The sequence below is a fragment of the Balaenoptera physalus genome (genome assembly GCF_965194825.1).
Source record: "Balaenoptera physalus genome assembly, chromosome: 19".
Taxonomy (NCBI): Eukaryota; Metazoa; Chordata; class Mammalia; order Artiodactyla; family Balaenopteridae; genus Balaenoptera; species Balaenoptera physalus.
The window spans coordinates 31083818-31098769 of NC_138900.1; the positions used below are offsets into that span (position 1 = coordinate 31083818).

The window sequence follows — 14952 nt, forward strand, 5'->3', positions numbered from 1 at the left end:
AAACTTGAAGACATAGCAATAGAAACTATCCAAAGTGAAACACATTAAAAAAACCTGAAAAATGAATAATGCATCAGTGACCTTAGGAACAGAAAAAAACCCAGAGTAACATGCATGTAATTAGAGTTAAGGAAAGAGAGATGAGAGAGAGTAGAACAGAAAAATCATCTGAAAAAATAAACTCACACAATGAAGAAGTACAATGAACTCCATGCAGAATAAACAAAGAAATCCACACAAATATACAGGATAATGAAATTGCTGATAACCAGAGATAAAATCTTAAAAACAGTCTGCTTGCCAGAAACTATGTAAGCAAAATGACAGTGGAACAACATCTTTAAATACTGAGATACACCGTCAATTTAGAATACTCTAAGCAGCAAAAAGTCATCTTTCAAAATTGAAGACAAAATAAAGGCATTTTCAGACTAACGAAATATAGAAGAATTCATTGTCAGCAGACCTATACCAAAAGAAATGATAAAGAAAGTTATTCAGGTGGAATATGATACCAAATAGAAATTTGGATCTATACAATGAAGAATGAAGAGTACCAGAAATGGTCCATACGTTAATAAATATAAAAGATCCATTTTAAAATCCTTCTGAAGGCTAATAGTTTAAGGCAAAAATGATGCAAAATATTGAGGGGCTTATAACATATGTAAGAGTAACATGTTTGACAACAATAGCACAAAGGATAGAAGGGAAAATGGACCTTACATATAAAGTGATAAAATATTTGAAGGTAGTTTGTGTCTATTGTAAACTCTAGAGCAGGGGTCAGCAAATTCAGGCCATAGGCCAAATCCATCTTGCTACTTATTTTTGTACAGTTCAGAAGCTAGGAATGTTTTTTACATTTTGGAACAGGGTGGGTAGAAGGAAATATGAGACCATGTATGTCATAGAAAGCATAAAATATTTACTCTCTGATTCTTTACAGAAAAAGTTGCCAAGCCCTGACCTGGAGCAGGAGCCAATCTTGGCACAATTGACATTTTTGCCCAAAATGTCATTCCATGATGTGAGGGTAGTCCTGTGCATTGTAAGATGTTTAGTGGCAACCCTGGTCTCTACCTAATAAATACCATTAGCACCTCACTCACAGTTGTGACAACCAAAAATGTCTCCAGACTTTGGCAAATGTCCTTTTGGGATGGGGGTAGGGGGCCAAACTTGCTTCTGGTTGAGAACTACTGCCCTGAAGCAAAACTATAAAATATATAATATATATAATATATATTCTATATATATATGTATATATAATAAGCCAAGGGTAGAGGTAAAATGGATCCATTAAAAAAAAATTAAAACCCTCAATCCAAAAGAAGGTAGGAAAAGAGAAAACAAGATTTTCAGATAAGACATCAAAAGCACAAACCATAAAAAAAAAATTGATAAATTGGACTTGATCAAAATTTAACTTCTGCTGCTTAAATGGTACTGTTAAGAAATTAAAACCCAAGCCACAGGCAGAAAGGAAATATTTGCAAAACATATATTTGATTAAAAACTCGCACCCAGAATTAAAAAAAAAATACACACAAACCTTACAACTCAATACAACAACCTGATTTGGGGGGACTAAAATAGGCTAAAGATTTGAATAGACACTTCACCAAAGATATAGAAATGGCAAATAAGCACATGAAAAGATGCTAAACATCATTAATCATACGGGAAATGCAAATTAAAAACACAGTGAGCTATCACTGCACATCCATTAGAATACTTAAAATTTAAAAGAATGACAATATCAAGTGTCAGCAAGGATATAGAGCAACTAGAATTCTCATACACTGCTGGTAGGAAAGCAAAATGGGATAGCCGCTTTGGAAAACAATTTGGAACTTTCTAATAAAGTAAAATGTGCACTTACTATAGAGCTCAGCAATCCCACTCACAGGTATTTACCACCAGAGAAATAAAAACAATATGTTCAGACAAAAACCTTTACCCAAATATTCTTAGCAACTTTATTCATAATAATCAAATACTACAAACAACCCATGTGGCCCATCAACAGGTGAATGAATACACAACACTCAATATCCACACAATGGAAAACTACTCAGCAATAAAAACAAACAAACTACTGACACAGGAAACAACATAGATGTATTTTAAGAGCATTATACTAAGCTTAAGAAGATGGACACAAAAGACTATATAATGAGTCATCATTCTTTTTATATGTAATTCTAGAAAAGGCAAAACTATGGTGACTGAAAGCAGATCAGAGGTTGCCAGGGTCCAAGGCTGGGGAGGGGGGATTGACTGCAAAGAAAAATGAGACCTTTTAAAGATGACAGAAATTTTCAATATTGTTTATGGTAGTAGTTACACAACTATATATATTTGTCAAGACTCAGAATTGTAGACTTAAAATTGATGATTTTTTATTATATCAAAAAAGCTGATAAATGCTAACAAAAAAAAAAAAGAGCAGCTCAATAGCCAAGAAGGTTTTGAAAAATAAGAATGGAATGGAAGTGAGGCTACATTTTCCTCAAGTCACTAGGAGGAAAAACAACTTGCTACAATGCAGGATGGCTAGAAAACATTTTTTCTAGTCAAATGTGATTGAGTGCTAGTGAGCTGGATCCTAGTAACAGAATATACATTTAGCTGGAGATTATCAGACAGAAGTTTTTAAGCCAGAGGGTCAACTGTAGGCAAACACGGGAATTCTGCATGACTCCAATTAAGTGGGGAAAAAATGAACTAATCAATAGACAATATCAAGAGAACTTGATAAGCATTTAGAGAAAAAGAGATCTACACCATATCACACATAAAACCAAATTACAGATGGATTAGAAATGTGAATTTAAACAAGCCTACTTGTACTAGAAGATAATATAAAATATTTTTATAATCTTGTAATAGACAAGCCCTATGTAAACAAGTCACAAGACCCAGAAGAGCAGATTTGACTATACGTTAATACTTAAAACTCAAGTAAATACTTTTTCCATGTCAGTGTTTTCACCTCAACTGTCAAATCCACATCCCTCCAGGGCTCTCTCTATACTCCCTGGACTAAGTCATCTGAGATGCTCAACTCTCCCCAATAAGCAAAAGTACTCTACGTGACTTAAATAAGAATACACTAGGCCTATTCACTAATAGTTTATAATTTGAATAAAAATTAATGTAAGATTAGATTTAAACTAAGATAGAAATGAAATGTGAAAAACCATCATCCTATAATAAGGAACAAGTAACTTACCTAGTTACTTGTCATTCTCTTGACACCCCAGCAAGTTACAAGAAAATATACAAAGTCTAAACTCTAAGATAGAAAGGAAATTTAATTGGAAAACCAATTTGATTTTTTTAAGTTGAATAAATGGTTTTTAAATAAGTATTTGGCTCAAGTTGATGCAGAATTAATTAGCATTACTTTTGCAACAGGATTTCAAGAGTAAAAGAAAAATGTCTTTCAATGGTCAAACAAAAAAATCTAACATAAATCCTTCCACATTTAGTAGCATCTGAAAAATAAAATTATAATTTATTCAAATTTAAGGAACGACTTCACTGAGGAAAAATTTTAATACTCTCTCTGAAACACTAAAAAGATACCAAAATATTGTATGTATTTCAAAGGATCACACATGTTACACAGGCACTATGGCCCCTAATGCAACTGGAAAAATATACCAAGATTCAATTTATTACTTCATCATTATAATTTTAATCAGTAGGAATTTTAATGTCACATACACTTTTTAAAAATATAAATACTTTTAAAAGCTGTATTTTACAATATGATATCAAGAACACAGAGCTGATACAGGTTGTATAGGTAATCATTTTGACTATGTAAGAAATTTGATCAGAATACTGTTGGTGAAAGAAAAGCACCTTCTTTTTAATCATTCATATTCAGCAACAGTGAAAATGCTCTATATATGCATTGGCTCTGAATAACATGTTTCATTTCTGTTTCAAACCTGCTATGCTATTACTGTTTTGATGATTACATAGTTCAACATAAAAAGGCATTCCCACTAAGATTCTCAATAATAAGCCTGAAAAGGGAGATAACCTCCCAATCATAAAAGCTTTTAAGACAAGTATTATGCAAATAAAGCATGGATATCAGACTCACTATAATTGGGATTAAAAAGACAACTATAAGAATACTGCACATTGATGCCTATTGCGTTTTTGTGCGCTCATCTTGCATTCCCTGCCTTCGTTCCTCCTCTTTGAAGTGCTAAAGTGTATTTATACTAGAAAGTTATTAATAGACTTAATATGAGAACTATGTGTTTGAAAGAGCAAGACTTTCTAGATAAGACATCTCCAAATACTTTCTATTTTATGTTTTTATGACCTTCTTTATAAAGAGAGTGTTTTATGTGCAACACCTGCAGACAGAAATAAATCTACGTTTCACTCAAACCCAATCGAATATATCAGATACAAAATATAGACATGAAGCAAAGTAATGATAGCAGCAGTGATTCTTGGGGGCAGCATGTGCAAAATCCAATATTTTGCTATTTACATCACAGTGGTCAGAAGAGAAATGTGCCGAAACTCCCTTTCCCATTCCACTTGAACTGGTTCCCCACAATTGAAACAAACATCTCCTGTGACATTAAGTTGTCATCAGCAAGTGTGATCCCCAGTTCGCTCAACCTTTTCTTCTTCAACTGGCCTTTTTGTGTGGAGGCAGCAACTAGTTCATTTACAATTTCACAATTGCCTTCGACTTGCTCAGAAAGGTCAGCTCTCGCATAAAGCTCCATTTTACCAGTTGCACATTCAATCAGCTCTTCTAGATCCACTCTTTCAGCTACATCTGCTTCTCCACTTGTCTGAACTTTAAGTGCTTTATTTTCTGAAGAAACAAACAAATTATAACAAATAGAGTTAAATATACAAACTAACCCAACTAAAACATGTATTTCTACAGTCTGTCAGAGCTTTCAAGTTTTTTCTGTTAAGGATTCCAGCTGTCATCTGACTGGACTTCACAAACTCTCTGCCATAAGTATCTCAACAAGCAGGTGTCTTAGTCTTCAAGGTCTCCTGACTCTAATACAAGATTACCAATTTTGAATTTTCTCTTTTTATCCTAGATCTCATTTACTCAACAGACCTCTCCTGGATATTTACTAAGCACTGTATTAGAAGCTAGATGCAAAGATAAATAAAACTGCTATTTTCCCTAAAGGAACTCCCAATCTAGCAGCTTTATAAGTGACTGCCTGTGATGGCAGAATTCTAGATGGCCCCATGATGCAGGGTCATCTGCCACTTGGTGTTATTTTCATAACTGTTAAATGGCAAAAGGACCTTGCAGATGTAATTAAGGTTACTAATCAGTTGATAACTCAGGTATACGTAACCTAATCATATGAACCCTTTAATAGCAATGTTTTCCCTGGCTGGATGAAGAAGAGAAAAGCATAAAGAGATTCAAAGCATGAAAAAGATTTGAAGCATGAGAGGTTTGCTTTGAGGGAGGTCTTCTGTTGCTGAAATGGAGGGGGTTATGGGGCAAGGACCCAAGAGTGGTCCCTACGAGCTGAGAGCAATCCTCAGCCAACAGCCAGCAAAAAAAGTAGAGACCTCTGTCTTATGACCTCAAGGAAATTGATTCTGCCAACAACATAAAGGAACTTGGAAGCAGATTCTCGCCCCAGAGCTTTCAGATAAGGGCCCCACCCAGCTGATACCTCTTTCACTCTGTGAGACCCTAAGCAGATAACCCAGCCAAGCTCACCTTAACTTCTGACCTACAGAACTGTGAGGAGAAAAAGAACTACCAGATAGCTGGAATGGATCCTGAAGGATGACAAGGACTACTCATCATCCTTGAAACTTTCCTCACCTATGCCAATGCACAATCCTTCTCCATGACTGAGATTTCATAGTAATCTGGGTCATGGCTTGAAATTCATGAACTTCCCACTGTGTTAGATCAGCTTTGCTGCCAAGAAAGACAGCTGACAGGGAGGTATTTAATTTTACAAATAAAAACTAGAGGTGAACTCCATGATCCCCTCCAGTCAAATGCAGCCTTCAACCTAGCACGTTCATTTTTCTGCCTCCATCCTTAACAAATGCCAGCAGGAGCCACCATTGCTATCATATGCCCATCCTTATTCTATAAATTTATAGAAAGCCAAGCATGGTAAGAAGGTTACTGCAGGACCACAGAAACCACACATCAAGGCTTTGACCAGTTGACTAGTTGACCTTGAAAGTTTCTTTCACTCCAAGATTCCATAATGTTATAGCTTTATCAAGCTTCTCTATCTCCATGCCTAAGCATATGCTAGTTATCTTTTTTAAAGAGGAGAAGATTAAGATCTTTAATCAGAGTTTAATGCTGAAATACAATAAATTAGGTCTGGTTTTTATTTTGAAAATTACTAAATATACCATACCTTCAGTTTCATCTTGGGCATTTTCTTGCAGGTCAGAGAAAATTGTAGGTTTCACCAAGACAACACCATAACCTTCATTATTATGTATGACATTACTCACCATGGATATTTTGGGAATGTCATAATGTTCATCTAAGAAGTCCTGTGACATTGAAAACAAATATTTTAAGGAACTGTCACATTCAACACTGCCTGCTTTAAAAATCTCACTTTTTTCAGGCTATTCTAAAAATAAAATAGAAAGTTACGCTTATTAGTACGTGGTAGCACAATCTGAGCTCTGAGTGACACAGCATTCCTTTGTCATTTCTGCAGATCTATAGATAACAAAGTATTCTCACAAGAGACTTCCAACCACCAACTATTGATATTATTAAAATTTACATACCGTTTATGCTTTTCAAAACCAGAAAACAACAGGAACAACATGGGAATTTAATAAAACATAATTATTTCTTAGGTAAAACCATTCTACCCTTTGGAAAGAGGGTATCTCAGCAGGTGCTCACCTTAATGAGGATCCCTTCCTTGCAGTGATGGATCCCATTGTCACTCAGGGTGCACTTACTCCCAGGATATATTTCTATACCTGCACCCTACAAGTTACATTTTAAGGTAATGACAATCAGTTTAAAATAGGCAAGACTATAAAAGAAGGTTTGTCACTTCTTAGACTTTAATGCAGTGCAAATATAAAGTATTTTATAGAAAGTTTTATTAGGTATTTCTAATCAACATTTCCATTTGCTTCATTTCCAGCAAGTTGTCTATCATTTATTACTTTCAAATACCACACACACACACACACACACACACACACACACACACACAAAACAATGGCTAAGAGTTTCATTACTATTTCACTCTCTTTCACCTGGGACAAATCAGTTTTCTGATTCTGCCAAAAAACAGTTAACAATTATGTTGAAAGATACACTTATTAAAAATGACCATTCTCTCAGAAATACTCAGTTAGTTGGAGAACAGTGTTCAAATCTAGTAAAATATTGTTAAGTTGTAGATAGAAATACGGCCCTATATTTTTAAAAGCAGACCAGTTTAAAAATATCCCAACCTAACCTGAAAATCACTTCCAGGAATTAAAATAATTAATGGTCCCCACTACTACACACATGTTAAGTTAGTAACCAATTCAAGTGTCCTGTTTATACCTACAGAGTAACTAGAACAATTCGTGCATGGCCCAATGCTCTCACATTGTCCCTTGGTACCACATGGTACCAACAAAAAAAGTAACAATAATAGGAATGATTTCCTGATGCTATGCTAGGCACTTTAGTAAGTAAAAATGGTTCAGCTCAAACCTCTATGATTATTTAAAAATTCATTTTTGGAATAATGTCATACACAATATCCTAGATGAAGAAGAGTTGCTATTAACCATTTATGACACATCTATTGCATGTATGTTGAGTTGTTTTCCTAGGAATGGGAGTGTGCCATGAGAAAACATTTATTATTACTTTCCCCTTTAGGGATTACTAAAACATATATGTAGTGGGATGGTCACTACACACAAACCTAACTCTCTGTAGAGAGGTCAAAAGATCTGGGAAATAGGCCTTCAGCTAAGATTTTCAGTTTATAGCTATATACAAAATAAGATTTAGGGGCAATAACGTTAAAAATACATACACAATGAAATAGTTAAAATTAAATATCAAATTATCAGGAATCATGTAAAACTTAAAGAGAAGAATAACTTAAGCCACAGCCACTTAGTAAATGGGACAATCATGTTCAAAATATGCTATGAAGCTGAACAGATATTCAGTAACTAAAAAGAAACTGAAGAGGCTGCCACTTCTAAGATGATGGTACAAGTAAAAACCATGGACATCATATATAAAACAAACATAAGATGATTGAAAAGGCAGACCAGCTAGACACCTCAACACCTGAGGAATGACACCAACACACTGGTGCATTTCCTGGGTATTCTTTTTGCCTTATATTCCCAGACATGAAGCTAAAGAAGCTGGCAATCCCTAAGTGTCGAACAGACCAGAAATGCCTCCCTAAAAGCCTGCTCTCTTTAGCCAAAGGACCAGGCAAGCCTAGAAGGACAGAAAACTGTGAAACAATAACAGCTCTATTCTATCCAAACACGATAGGGAAAAAACTGGCCAACCCTCACCCATGCTGGCAAGTGCCAAGGGGAGCCTAGACTTCCACCCTCTTGAGGCTATGACTAGGCACCCCAACACCCACACTGGGATTTTCAGTTAAGGCCAAGGATTTTCATCCCCACCAGCTAGTAACAAGGCCCTCCCACTTGTGGAGACTACATATGGGACCTGCGCTTGTATCCCCAACTGATAATAACAAGGTGCCACACCCCTTTCCTACTGGAGTGGTGTCAGAGCAGGCCCAGTGGAGGGTCTAAGACTTTCACCACTGCCAGTGGTAACAAGACCACTGAGATGTGCCAGAGCATCAGTGGAGACATGTAAGAAGCTGGAATTCTCACCCCCACCCAGCAGTAAGAAGGAGCTTCCCTACTCAACTTGGATGTCAATGGAAGCCAAATGGGGAACTTGGACTTCTACCTCCACCTGGCAGTAACAAGGGTAAGAGAAACTCAGCTAAAACAGAAGATGCAGATTCTCATAGTATAATATAAAACATCCAGGTTTCAGTGGAAAATCACTTCTCATACCAAGTGCCAAGAAGATGTCAAACTTAATAAGATAATCAGTAAAAACCAAAACCAAGATGTCAGAGATGATGGAATTAGCTAACAAGGATTTTAAAGCAGCCAATTGCTTTAATGAGCAATTATGAATATACTTAAATGAAAAATATCAATAGCAGGCTGAACAACAAAATAGAAAGTCTCATCAAAGAGATAAAAGAACCAAATGGAAATTTCAGAACTGAGAAATACCGTAACTGAAATAAAAAGCTCAGTGGATGGGCACAACAGCAGAAAGGTCAGAACAGAGGAAAGAATCAGTGAAACGGAAGACAGAACAAGAAAAATTACCTAGTCTGAACAACAGAGAGAAAACAGTCTGAAAAAGAAAAGTGACCAGAACCTCAGGGACCTATGGGACAATAACAAAAGATCCAAAATTTGTGTCATCAGATTCCTAGAAGAGAGGAAGGGTGAAGCTAAAAAAAATTCAAAGAAGAAATAGCTAAAAATTCCCAAATTTGGCAAGAGACATTAAGCCTACAGATTCAAGAAGCTGAGAAAACCCCAAATGGGATAAGCTCAAAGAAATCCATTTCAAGATACATCATAATTAAACATAACACTGTCTAATGTGGTCTAATGTATCTAGAAGTTTGAAAAGGAAATATTGAAGATAATTATATTACAGACAGGGGATGGTAAAGAGACATTAAGGGAGCTAAAGTTTCTAAACTTCACTCAAACTGGTGAAATAACATCAGTAAACTGTGGTAAGTTATGTACATATAATGCAATACCTAGAGCAACCACTTAAAAAACCATACAAAGAGATATACTCAAAAACAAATGGAATTCTAAAAAATGTTCAGGTAACCCACAGGATGGCAAAAATATTAAAATGAAAAACAGAATAGAAAACAAAAAATAAAATGGCAGAATAAAGACTTAACATCAATAATTACACTAAATGTAAGTGGTCTAAATACACCAATTAAATGACAAAGACTGGCAAAGTGGATTAAAAAATAAGATCCAACTATATGTTGTCTACAATTCACTTCAAACAGAACAATAAAGACAGGATGAAAATAAAAGTATGGAAAAAGATATACCATGCAGGGACTTTCCTGCTGGTCCAGTGGGTAAGACTTCACCTTCCAATGCAGGGGGTGCGGGTTCGATCCCTGGTCAGGGAGCTAAGATCCCACATGCTTCACAGCCAAAAAACCAAAACATAAAATAGAAGCAATATTGTAAAAAATTCAATAAAGACTTAAAAAACGATCCACATCAAAAATATCTTGAAAAAAAAAAAAGATATACCATGCAAATTTTAATCAAAGGAAAGCAGGTGTGGCTCTATTAATATCAGATAAAGTAGAATTCAAAGCAAAAAAAATTACCAAAGATAGACAGTAACATTATATAATGATAAATAGGTTGGTTCACAAAAAAAAAAAAAAAAAAAAGCAATCCTAACTGGGTATGCACCAAATAACAGAACTACAAAATATGTGTAGCAAAAACTAATAGGACTGAAAGGAGAAAGACAAATCCTCAATTATAGTAAGAGACTTTAACAATCCATCTCTCAAAAATTGAAACAACTAGACAGAAAATCAGAAAGAATACAGAAGAACTCAAAAACATTATCAACCAACCCGATCTAGTTGACATTTATACTCAATAACAGCAAAATACACATTTCCTTTCAAAGGCCTATGGAACATATACCAAGACAGACCATATCCTGGGCCATCAAAACAAACCTCAACAAAATTTTAAAAATTGAAGTCATGCAGTGTGTTTTCTGACCACAATGGAATCAAACTAGAAATCAACAACAAAAGATAACAGTAAAACTCCAAATACTTGGAAACAAAATAGCACACTTCTAAATACTGCATGGGTCAAAAATGAAAATACAACCTATCAAAATTTGCTAAATCAGTGCCAAGAGGGAAACTTATAGCATTAAAAGCATACATCCGAAAAGAGAAAAGTCTCAAATCAACAATCTAAGCTCTCACCCAAAGAACCTAGAAAAAGAGCAAAATAAACCCAGTGTAAACAGAAGGAAGGAAATAATAAAGACAAGAGCAAAAATAAATAAAATTGAAAACAGAATAGTGAAAATCAATGAAACAGAGTTGGCACTTTGAAAAAAATTCAATGAAATTGACAAACCTCCAGCAAGATTCACAAAGAAAAAAGGAAAAAAAGAGAGAGAGACTACACAAACTATTAATATCAAGAATGAAACAGAGGATATTACCACAGGCCCTGCAAACATCTAAAGAATCAGGGAACACCACAAACAACTCTATACATTTGACAACTTAGAAGAAGAAATGGTCCACCTGAATCCCCAGGCTGGTGTGAGGCCTAAAAGGATGGGGGGCAGGGTGTACAAGCAACACCCCTGCATGCAACATGGTGCATGTAACAGGTGTGCCAGCAGCCTGCTGCCATCGCTGTCAAATAGGAAAGCCCTTCACCACCGACTGGGTCCTGGTCACAGGGGCTCTATACCCTATGAGTGCATCCATTAATTCACCCAGCATGAAATAAGTCATTGAATAGCCCTGTAATTATTAAGGAAATTTAATCCATAATTTTTAAACTCCCAAAAAAGAAATCTCCATGCCCAGATGATTTCACTGGAGAAATCTACCAAACGCTTAAAGAAGAATTAACACCAATTCTGTACAATCACTTCCAGAAAACAGAAGAGGGAATACTTCCAAATTCATTTCATGAAGCTAGCATTACTCTGATAACAAAACCAGACAAAAACAATACAAATAAGGAAAACTTCAGGCCAATATCTCTCATGGATATAGACATATAAATTCTGAAGAAAATATTAGCAAATACAATTCAGCAATATATAAAGAATTATATACTATGACCAAGTGAGGCTTATTCCAGGGATGCAAAGATGGTTCAAAATTTGAAAATCAATCACTTGTAATCCACCAAAAATTGATGCAGGAAAAAAGCATTTGACAAAAGCCAAAACAAATTTATTATAAAAATTCTCAGAAAACAGAAATAAAGGAGAACTTCCTTAATTTGAAAAAGAATATTTACAAAAAACCTACAGTTAACCTTATACTGGTGGCAAATATGGTGAAGTAGGAAGACCCTGAGAACCTCCCCCAACAGGCACACCAAAATTAAACTATTTACCAGAGTGACTATCAATGAGAACAACCTGATGACTAGCAGAAAATATTTCCCACAATTATAGTTATAAAGAAGGAACTGCAGCAGAGACCCAGTACAGTCAAGACCTACACCCCCAGGGTAGGCAACCCAAAAACAGGAATTAGGCAAAATGAGGTGACAGAGGAACATGTTCCAATAGAAGGAACAAGATAAAAACCCCACAAGAACTAAGTGAAGTGGAGATAGACAATCCACCTGATAAAGAGTTCAAGGTAATGCTCAAAAGATGATCAAAGAACTCTGGAGAAACCTGGATGAATATAAAGAGAAGTGTAACAAAGACTTAGAAAATATAAAGAAGAACCAAACAGAGACGAAATACAATAACTAAAATGAAAAATACACTAGAAGAAATCAATAGTAGATTAAATGATACAGAGGAACAAATCAGCTAGATGGAAGACAGAGAGGTAGAAATCACTGAAGCTGAACACAGAAAAAGAATAAAAAGAAATAAGGACAGTTTAAGTGGCCTGTGGGACAACATTCACATTATAAGAATCCCAGAAGGAGAACACAGAGAGAAAGGGGTAGAGAACATACTTGAAGACATAAAAGCTGAAAACTTCCCTAACCTGGGAAACAGAAATCCAGGTCCAGGAAGCAGAGAGAGTCCCAAATAGGATCAAACCAAAGAGGGACCATATCAAGACACATTATAATTAAAATGGCAAAAGTTAAAGATAAAGAGAATATTAAAAACAGCAAGGGAAAAGCATCAAGTTATGTACAAGGGAACTCCCATAAGGCTATCAGCTGACTTTTCAGCAGAAACTCTGAAAGCCAAAGGGTACAATATATTAAAGGGATAAAAGGGAAAAACCTAAACTCAAGAATACTCCACCCATGCAAAATAATCTGAAAAAATATACAGATATAAAACTGAATCATTTTGCTGTAGAGCTGAAACTAAAAAGATATCATATATCAACTATACATCAATAATCAAAAAAGAAGAAATCCTGATATCAGACACCAGCTAATGAAAGGCCAGCATACTTCATGGTTCACCCAAAAGAAGAGAAACCCAACAGGGATGGCCAGGGACAGATCAAGACACTCCTGGACTGGAACGTGGTGGGAAGGAAGACACCCTGTAGGGACAGTGAGGTTAGAGAGGGTCAAGGAGAAAGCTGGAGCCCAAAGGATGTTTCCCACCATCTTGGCTACATCATTCCCTTCTTACTGAGATACAACTCACATACCATGCAATTCACCCACTTAAGTTTAATGTACCATTCAATGGTTTTTAGTATATTCACAGAGTTGTGCAACCATTACCACACTCAATGTTAAAACATTTTCATCACCTTAGAAAGAGACCCTGTATCCTTCAGTTATTACCCCAATCCCCTCTTCCCCACCTTACTCCCAGCCCTAGGCAATCACTACTCTACTTTCTATCCATATAGATGTGGCTGTCCTGGACATTTCACATAAAATGACTTATACAATATGTTGGAAAAAAAAAAAAAAGAATACTTTATCCAGCAAGGCTTTCATTCAGATTTGATGGAGAGATCAAAAGTTTTATAGACAGCAAAAGCTAAAAGCATTCAGCACCACCAAGCCAGCTTTGCAAGAAATGTCAAAGGGAATTCTCTAAGCAAAAAAGAAAAGGCCACAACTAGAAACATGAAAATTATGAAAGGAAAAAGCTCACTGATAAAGGCAATTAATTATACAGTAAAGGTAGTAAATCAACCATGTACAAAGCTAGTAGGAAGATTAAAAGAAAAAAGTAGTAAAATCATCTATATCTGCAATAAGTAGTTAAGGGATATACAAAACAAAAAGATGTAAAATATGATGTCAAAAAAACAGTAACTGTAGGGAGAGGGGAGTAAAACTGCAAGGTTGTTAAAATGTGTTTGAAATTCGGAGATCAGCAACTTAAAATAATCACATATACATAAAGATTGCTATACGTAAATCTCATGGTAACCACAAATCAAAAATCTATAATAGATACACACACAAAAAAGAGAAAGGAATCCAAACATAACGCTAAAGACAGTCATCAAATCACAAGGGAAGAGAACAAAAGAAAAGGAACAATAAAGAACTGCAAAAACAACCCCCAAACAACTAACAAAATGACAATAAGTACATATCTATCAATAACTACTTTAAATGTAAATGGACTAAACATTCCAATTAAAAGACATAGAGTGGTTGAATGGATACAAAAACAAGACCCGTATATATACTGCCTATAAGAAACTCAGTTCAGATCTAAAGACACACAGACTGAAAGTGAGGGAATGAAAAAAGGTACTCCATGCAAATGTAAATGAAAAGAAAGCTGGGATAGCAATACTTATATCAGACAAAATAGACTTTAAAACAAAAACTGTAACAAGAGACAACAAAGGACATTATATAAAGATAAAGGGATAGATCCAACAAGGAGATATTTCAATTGAAAATATGTATGCACTGACACATTTGGAGAATATAAAGTAAGAAATTGACAGTAACACAATAATAGTAGGGTACTTAACACTCCATCAATGGATACATCATCCAGACAGAAAATCAATAAGGAAACACTGGTCAGATGGACGTAATAGATACATAGAGAACGTTCCATCCAAAAGCAGCAGAAAACACATTCTTTTCAACTGCACATGGACAATTCTACAG

At 35.3% G+C, this 14952-nt stretch overlaps 1 protein-coding gene across 1 annotated transcript in view; it reads right to left on the reverse strand.

The window, feature by feature from the left end:
- Positions 1-290: 290 nt before the first annotated feature.
- Positions 291-14952, reverse strand: part of SHCBP1 (SHC binding and spindle associated 1) — a 40458-nt gene continuing 25796 nt past the window's right edge. Inside the window, exons 11-13 of the mRNA XM_082437713.1 lie at positions 6926-7012; positions 6417-6558; positions 291-4861 (exon numbers count right to left, since the gene is read on the reverse strand). Coding sequence (XP_082293839.1) covers positions 4536-4861; positions 6417-6558; positions 6926-7012 — 555 coding nt within the window. The 3' untranslated portion in view covers positions 291-4535. The remainder of the gene's footprint in view (positions 4862-6416; positions 6559-6925; positions 7013-14952) is intronic.